Genomic DNA, 9,458 nt, shown 5'->3' on the forward strand with positions numbered 1-9,458 from the left:
TTAAGGGAACAAACAAAGAAACATATTAAACACAAACATTTATTGGCCTTCGGAACAAGATCACAGTGTAGTATCTGTTTTGATACTACACTTAATCTTTTCTGTCCTTGGTCGGTGGAGGAGAAATCTTTCATGACTGAGATTATTTTTCTTCCTATTCAGAGTGCTCCTTATTGGGAAGCTGGATTTTCTGCACGAGATTTTATGTTGAAATATTTAAATATTATTTTAAATACAGAAATTATATTTAAAGTTTTGGTTTTCTGTTCTTCTATGTTCATTTTTTTCCCATGTTTTTCATCAAAATGGGTAGCGTATTTTCATCAGTTACTATACTCTGCTATAGTCTTCATTTTCATATCAGTGCAGAATTAGGAGTGTCAGAATTCGCCATTAAAAAAAGAGTGATTAAATAGACTCCCTATCTTTTAAAGCTTATAACAATATGAATAATATAAATTAAACCCTATTTTTTTTTTCAATAAAAGGAGCAAAGATCAAAATTTAAAATAAAAGGTTTTATCGAAAAATATACAATATTTTTTTTAAATCGGTTTTCTTTAAGAAAGATTTCACGAAATTCAATGAATTTTAACTTAATCTAAAAATAATAAATATATATAAATTAAAAAAAATCACTTACCTTTATAAAATATTAATCAATGGATGCTTGCATTCTTCGTTTATGAGAATTTGTCCATATTTATATTTTCTATTCCATGTATATTTTAAATAAAAGAATTTTTTTAAACAACTATTTGTAAAGACCACCATTACGTAAGCATTGTTACGGTGTTAGCGAAGTGCTGAAGCGGTGTTTCTTCCTGTTTTAAAATACGGATGAATAGAAGGACGTAAAAACCATACATACACGTTAGCTGTCTAGCCTTGTGCGTGTAGAAATATGTCACCATAGTTGAAAATAATCACATTTTACTTATCAGCTTTTGCAAATAACTGTTCTTTTTTTTTTTTTTTGTTTCAAATTAGCTTATTTTATTTATTGATCTTTTATCTTCAATTTGGGCTTTATAAATTTGAGGTGAGGAAATTAATTATTTTCATTTGAATAGACATTTCAAAATGGTGGGGGTGAATTTTAAAAAATGCTTGTCTAGAATATTATATACGGTTTATTAGAAAGAGCATAAAATTTCACATTGAACCTGAAAATATCGTAAAAATTGAACAAATAGAAAAATTTTGATAGATTTTTAAAGTTTAAAAATTGAAAAAAATTTAACTCGTGAAATTCAATTGATTTCATTACGTAAAAAACATGGCTGCATGAACGCGCGCAGGCACTTTGTGAACACTGTTTTTTAAAAAATAAAAAATAATATTTCTATTATTTTTCAAACAACTTTAATAGTTTATTTTGGAAGTATATTTCATACAGAAAATAAACCACCCACTTAAAAAGGATAAAAACGGAGTAATAAAAAATGCAAGAGAGCTATATGCTCAATTCGTTAAATCCAAAGTAGCTGAGCAGCGGCTTGGTTCCCACCAGTTTTGGCAAATAGCAAACAGGATCCTGAACAGAAGCATGCATTCTATCCCAACCATCATCAATGGACCTGAGGTCATCTCGTCAGCATCAGACAAGGCCAAACTATTTGCAAAGAACTTTGCAGCTAATTCTACCCTATGCGATGAAGGCCATCAATTCCCCGTATTTCCTCCTATAACGGACAACACGCTCTGCAACATACAAATACCTGTGCGTGATGTCACCAAGCTAATCGAGAACCTTGATTCCAGTAAAGCAACTGGCCCTGATGGCATTCCAATCATTGTGCTGAAAAAGCTTCAACTAGAACTTGCCCCCATACTTACAAAACTTTTTAAGCGTTGCCTTAAAGAGAAGTGCTTCCCAACACTCTGGAAAACCTCATTAGTATGCCCCGTATTTAAGAACTCAGGTGATAAGCCATCTCCCTCTCAGTACAGACCAATAAGTTTCCTGTGTGTCATGAGTAAGCTGCTGGAATCCATATTAAATAGTGAAGTAGTCAACCACCTCAGCAGAATAAACCTTCTTAGTGACACGCAATATGGTTTCGATATATGGCACGATCTACAGCAGATGTGCTAACTGTTATATCTCATAGGATTAGCGAATATCTTGACAAAGGCTTCCTCTCTAGGGCAATTACTCTTGACATATCAAAGGCCTTCAATAAGGTATGGCATAAGGGCCTACTTCACAAGATGTCCAGCTACGGTATAACTGGAAATGTTTTCTCAATCATAAAATCATTTCTCTCTGATAGGCTCATAAGAGTAGTAGTTGATGGGCAGAAATAATAGGCCATCAGTATTAATGCTGAAGTCCCTCAGGGGTCCATCCTAGGCTCAACTCTCTTCCTGATCTACATAAATGATCTCCCAAAACACACACTTAAATCATTCATTGACATCTATGCTGATGGCACGACCATCTATGGCAACACATCAAAGACCGTAAATGACAGATTCTCTCTCCTCTGATCTTGAGCGCGTGGTACAGTGGGGGAGGAGGTGACTGGTTAATTTTAATGCATCTAAAACCAAGCTCCTATCTTTGCACCATCAACGCTCTGATCCCCATCTGGCATCAATTGATATGGGTGGCTCTCGTCTAAGGGAAGCTCCATGTTTTGATAAGCTTCTGGGCTTGACCTTTACCCCTGACCTGAAATGGAATACGTACATCAAGTCAGTTGCCAAGATCGCTGGAAAAATGGTAGGATCCTTATATCTCAATACTGATGCAATTCTCTATCTGTATAAAAGCCAAGTACGTCCAAGGATGGAGTACTGCTGCCACATCTGGGCAGGAGCTGCTAAAAACAGCCTATCCTGCCTTGACAGAGTACAAAATAGGCTTTGTGGCTGATGCCCTTTTCTCTTCTCTGCAGCCTCTCCCATAGGAGAGATGTTGTGAGCCTGTCTTTGTTTTATCGTTACTACCATGGCAGGTGCTCGTCTGAACTCCAATCTCTGGTCCCCCCTCGCCAATCTTTCACGAAAAATACCCGTCTAGCTGAAACCACCGTCAAAAATTTTCCCCACTCCTTATCTGTGCCAAAATCAAAACATAGATTCCATGAACAAAGCTTCTTTCTTAGAAGTGCACGCCTGTGGAACTGTTCCGGTTACCTGTTTCCCACCTGAATATAACCTGGATGTCTTCAGGTCCAATGTGAACAAATTCCTGATGAACCGTCTCCTTAAGTAAGACACTTTATCAGATCTCCAAAACTAACGTACTGTACACACAAAGACCCTTATCCCCGAGTGGCTTCCGGGCCTTGATAAGTGGTGACTACCTTGTAAAAAAAAAAAAAATTACGAGTTTTTTATATTTTATTCACAGTTTTGTGTTAGGGGTGTTAAAAATTCCCCCAAAATTCTGACACACCAAGTGCAGAATACATGAATATGGAAATGAAGTTCACATAACTACTAAAAGACAATCATGCCATAATGTGGACATTGGTTAAAAAACTAATAAAATATGGTAAACATCTACAACATTAAATCAGGGTGGTGGTGAATTTGGGAGGGGATATTATTATTATTATTATTATTATTATTATTATTTCACTCATTAGGAGTTGTCTTACAGGCCATCATCAATGATCACTCACTGACAGAAACCTGTGGTGTTTCCTGGATACCGAGTGACAACAAGTCTCCCCAGATTTCCAGTGTTCTCCACCTCTTGACCACTTTTGCAGATGATTGCATGTTATCGCAACAGCCATTGTCATTGATTTCTCGTTGGCATCGGCCATTCATGTTTCCTGGGGTTTGGGTGACAAAATGCCTCCCCAAGGTACCAGATTTGAATTGCACACTTCCAGTAGAGATTTAGTTAGTATTCCTCCACCTCATTCTTTCCATCCTCCCTGACCCTTTGCAACTAGTTGGTGTGGCACCAGTCGATGTCATCTACATCAATTTTTTTATTATTATTATGATAATAATAAGAGTGCTTGTGCAGTATATGCACGTGTATTTTAAATAGTATTTTCAAGTTAAATTAAATTTTTACAGTATCTTTTTGGGGGTTTGTTTTACTATACACAGATTCGAAAAAGTTGTCAAAAAACAAATATATAACAAATAAATGTTATCAAAGGCAAGATAAGTTACTTTTCTACCTAACAATAAGTTTTTAGCGTTTTTATTTAATGTAAAATGTTTATTCGGTTCCAAAATCATACAATGTTTATTGATATATTTGAAAAAGACAAATGGCGGTGAGCTCACTGTTGAATATGTTAATTTGGGGAAAATGAGTTCAAACTAAAAAAACTATATAAAATAATGTTAGAAATACACTCAATATATGTCAGCCTATGTCATAGCAACATGTATTGAGTGAGTTTCTAACAGTATTTTGTATAGGTTTTTAGTTTGAACTTATTTTCCCAAAGCGAGCTCGCCGCCATTTGTCTTTTTCAAATATATCGATAAACACTACGATTTTCGAATCGAATAAACATTTTACATTAAATAAAAACACTAAAAACTTATCCAGTTAGGTAGAAAAGTAACTTATTTTGCCTTTGATAACATTTATTTGTATATATTTATTTTTTGACAACTTTTTCGAATCTGTATATAGTAAAACAAACCCTCTTTTGTCTGTATAGAGAGAAAATAAAAAATTTCCTATTTCATTTCCCGTTTCAGTCATGTAAATTATTTACAGTTAAAATGTTATTAAAAAAAAACTTGAAGTTTTAAATATATTTCAAAGAAATAAATTACGTCCGGTGCTAAAATATCATCGATCGTAAACAACAACAAAACAAACTGTTGTGAAAAATGTTTCTAACTTTAAAATATTTGGAAATACTCAATGAAAAGTTTTATTTTTTATTAAAAGAACGGACTGAAAAATAAAAATTGTTTGTTTTGCAGTAAAAAAATAAATAAATAAATAAATAAAATTAAATATTCGACTTTCTCCGACAGAAAGAAAAGTTCAAAAATGAGTTCACTTACTATATTTTGTTAGATTAAAATTATCTCAGTGTGCAATTATAATAATTATCCAAATGGAGAATTGTTCTTTCTCTTTAGAAGAAAATACATGGACGTTCGGTACCACAGCCATACTTTTTATGCCTATTAACGTGACCACATGGTTGAACACAGAAAACTTTAGGTACCCTTTACCTACAAGTCGATTTGACATTGACGCCACGCTGTCATGTTCACTGGCCTCCTTCTCTCTCGGTAGCTGTGGCGCTACCCTACTAGCGAAATACTCATCGGCTCTAATGTTGAACGTTGTTCGATTGAGGGAGACATTATTTTTACAAGGAAAGAATTTTTGTGAGTGTGACCTAGCTTTTTATTTATTTATTTATTTTGGCTTGAATTTGCGCATGATTTTTTTTTATGATTTTATCTGTTTTTTTTTTGTTGTTGTTGTTTTTTTGTTGTTGTTTTTTGGGATGGCTATTTTTTTTGCCGGAGTTTATGTAATTATTAACAGGAAAATTGGTAAAAAAAAAAAAAAAAAAAACTTTACTTTTTTTTTGGGCCGGATTTAATAAACAAACAAAATGAAAGCAAAGCAAAACAAAACAAAAATTTGGTGCCTAGTTATGCACTTATGTTACCGTTATATTTTAAATGGTTTAAGTGCCTTCCCCAATGTTAAAAAAAATACCTGTTCTTATTAAATTGTTAGGTGAAAGTATCCACGCTATTTTTAAATAGTATTTAAGTTTAATTACAGTTTTACGGTACCTGTTTTTATCAAATTGTTAGGTGAAAGTACAGATTAGGTACACAAGCACCCTCCCGTCATATGTTTTATCTGTTTTTTTTTGGGGGGGGGTATTTTTTTTGCCGGAGTTTATGTAATTTTGAAACATTTTTAGCGCATGTTCATGAAAAATATAGAAAAAGAAAATCCCAATAAGCTTGGGGAAAAAACATGTTTTGAACAATTGAAATTTTTATTTTTTATTTTTGAATAAAAAATAATTCTTAAAACAAAAACAGTAGTGTTCTCGTCGAGTAGTTTTTATTTTATTCAAGAAAATATACACTTATTGAGCCGTGCTGAAATAATGACATTATTAAAAAAGCTATTCTTAACATGGGGACGGGAGGGTGTTGTGTACCTATTCTGTACTTTCACCTAACAATTTAATAAAAACAGGTATCGTAAAACTTTAATTAAACGTGAAAGTACTATTTAAAAATAGCGCGGATCAATAAGTGCACTAGCACCAAATAACATTTCAGTGTTTCGATCTACGACATTCCATGAGAGGTACGTATACGCTAAAGCTTTTTGTTTATCGCCACAAGTGCTAATTTTGACTTTCACTAATTTTCATTTAAAAAAAAACAATTCAAACATTGAGGAAGGCACTTAATGTGAGAAAATTATTTCTCACATCCCAATTTACTCCCTGCAGAGGCAAAAGAATTCAAAAATACAAAAGCCATACTTTTCAAACTCAAAATTTATTCAAATGTAACAGCAATGAAAGTTTATTGGTTCTGGTATTGTCCATTTGCAATTTGAGCTTTTAGTTCGAATTCCTATTGTCAGAATGTTAGTTCTTTGTTCCTCGTAAGGATCCATGAATGTTCATGGTAAACTCGGCGGGAGTGATGGCGCCTATAATTAGGCATAATGTGAGCCCCTTGGGACTCAAGATTTGGTAAATAAACATGCAGAACAGTTCTTGAATGTCATCCTCAATTAGGATAAATTCAGCAGTATAAGTAGTCTCTGTTTGCAGAGATGTGGTCCGTCGTTCACCAACTGTTTGGTGTTCATGAAGGAACTGTCTTAGCTCCCTCCAGTGGCAGCTGCTGGGTTTTGAGTCTATCCCGATGCCAAGCTTTGTCTAGACTGAAAAAGAAAGCATGATACAAAAGCGCGTCAAGTCAATCACCTGAGACATTCAAATTTAAACCAATGACAGCCGTTTGGTTTTGCAATTGTCGGGTCCGTATCGATTGTTATATAATTGAATTAATTTGGAATTATTTCGGAGATGAGTAATTTGTATAATTTATTTTATTTAATTAAATAAAAAAATTTAATTATTTAATTTAACCAAAAATATAAAAGTGTGAATTTATAAGACCAAAAAGTCCTTAATTGCCCTTCAGGGTCCGTGACGCAGCAGATAAAGATGCGGAATATTCACGATTTCAGGTGAGCATTGTCTGGAGGTAGCGGTTTCAATCCCATCCAAAGCCAGTCAGAGGATCAGTAGACCAAGCCATGGTGAGGTGATAATGGCTATTAAAGGCAGTAATTGCTGTATATATATTTGGAGAATTCGACATTCCTATCCCATTGCAGGTAACCTGACGAAGGCCAGAGGAATAATTAGCCGAAACATTCTGAAAACAATTAGAAGATGAGGATAATAGTCTAAATAATAAAATAAAAAAGATAATGAAGTCCTGTGGTGCACACAAGGAATTACTTACAGTCGCCATATGAGTGTTCATCCTTAAGACATTTCAGTTTGGTGAACAAACAAAGAAACAATATAAGAAAAAAATTGAAGTTTAAAGAAGGCAGAACAATGCAAAAGATGTGACGGATATACTCTAACTGACACAAATTAAAATATAATGGTGGAATTGGCTATGCAGTTTCAATTTTATTGATCCAATTCATGTGTAAATGTATAACCATACATATACATTATATATATATATATATATATATATATATATATATAGATAGATAGATGGATAGATAAACACATATACACAATACTTTAGATGTAGGATGTTCTTACATGCGTCAGGTGATCAGGAACAATGCTTAACCTTCGTGGGAACAAACACGAGGTCACATATATTCACAAGATTTGAGTTTTCTCTGATACCTTTCTCTCAAGAGCACAAGTCTGACCTCCATTACCTCATTCTCAGAAAGGGAGATAACTTTGTCGTCCCTACAATGTGAATAAATTCATTTGTGACGCCTCTTGTTGATTGTCACCACAGGAAACTAACCAGTTAGCCCTGCACATGGTGCCGAATTTACATTTAATTAATCGATTACACAATATGAAAGCAACAAAACTATGAATAAATAACATTTTATACTAACAAACGAGAATATGAAGAATTCAATTTAGGTTATGATATTTTTCTGTAGAACATTTAAAATATAAGAATACACCATTAATGTAAATCCGTTCACCAAAAAAGCCCGAACAGATATAGCTGGTAAGCCCCGGAAAAAGACCCGCAATCCATCTTCTTGGTATGCTAAGCGGGCACAATGCATCGCATTATGGTATGTCTGGCGATGCGGGTCGGCTTTGATGCGGTTTTTAACCATGTCCAATGGCATGATTGACGTCCAACTGATGATACCGGCAATACCACCGGTGAAAAAATTCAAAACAGAGTCCGAAAGCAAAGGAAACATCCGTTCTCCAGTATTGCTTAAATATTTATAAGAGACGATGTATAATCCATACGATGGAATATCTCGAATACTGTGCACTAAAAATCCCCTGTAGACTCCAAGGACTCCATTTTTGCGTATGATGTCCATGCAAGCATCCCACGGTCCACGGTAAATCGATCCTGATTTCGCGCCCACCTGAGACTGGAGGACAACTTTAACCAGTTCAAACGGGGAGCCGGGTATAGCTTGCACTGCGCCTCCAGCACAACCAGCAAGAAATATGTTCTTGTAATCGTCTTTGTATTGTTTTTTTGTGCTCTCTGTACCTTTTTCGTTTTCACTTCGAAGCCTCATCAAGACGTTACCATAGACTCCGAAATAGATGGCATTCAGTCCTGCGTAAGAGAACAATGGAGACATTAATCCACGAAAATGTCCGCGCATCCAACCTTCTTCGTGTATTGATTTTAAGGTTGACCAGAGTCCAAAATGTCGGGTGGTAGTCGATGGTCGGAGCAGTCCTGAAACATGGTCAGGTACCTGTTGCTTAACTCTCAACGTGTCCAGTGGGTGACCAATCACTAATCCAGAAAGTCCACCAATACCGCCAGCAATGTAGTCATGAACAGGGTTCAACGTTTCAGACATTATTAAAAATTACAACAAAAATATTTTTAAAAACGTAAACAAACCAAAATTGGAACTTGTTGAAAAATTATTTTGAGCAAAAAAAATAAATTATATATATAACAAAAGATTCTTATGGAAGAAGGCTATGATTGACGTTTAGCCAACTTGTTAAATGAAGGTTTTGTGCTGAATTATTAGCTATTTGGTCAACGTCTGTGTTGTCTATGTATTATGATTTGAACAATTGGTTCAAAGAGAGAAAAAACTTGTGATTATGTATATGTCAATTCTATAAAGAGGACAAGTTGTTTGAGATTACTTAATTATCTAACAAAGTAAAAAGTCGAATATGAGAATAGAGACAAGAAAGTTCAGCAAGTGTTTTATACTCCCTTTTCTGTCTTTTTCACATAACTGAATA

General features: G+C 34.4%; 1 protein-coding gene across 1 annotated transcript; it reads right to left on the bottom strand.

Moving 5' to 3' along the window:
* Positions 1–8,125: 8,125 nt before the first annotated feature.
* On the bottom strand, positions 8,126–9,055 carry LOC145276630 (solute carrier family 25 member 45-like). Its single transcript, XM_080127821.1, has one exon. The coding sequence runs from the start codon at positions 9,053–9,055 to the stop codon at positions 8,126–8,128; it is 930 nt and encodes a 309-aa protein (XP_079983947.1).
* Between the last annotated feature and the right edge of the window lie 403 nt (positions 9,056–9,458).

Source organism: Euprymna scolopes, chromosome 5 (assembly GCF_053919585.1).
Source record: "Euprymna scolopes isolate OS-2025 chromosome 5, ASM5391958v1, whole genome shotgun sequence".
NCBI classification, from domain to species: Eukaryota; Metazoa; Mollusca; class Cephalopoda; order Sepiida; family Sepiolidae; genus Euprymna; species Euprymna scolopes.

Coding starts and splice junctions, on each gene's coding strand:
- LOC145276630 (XM_080127821.1), bottom strand. CDS start 9,055: ATGTCTGAAACGTTGAACCCTGTTCATGACTACATTGCTGGCGGTATT.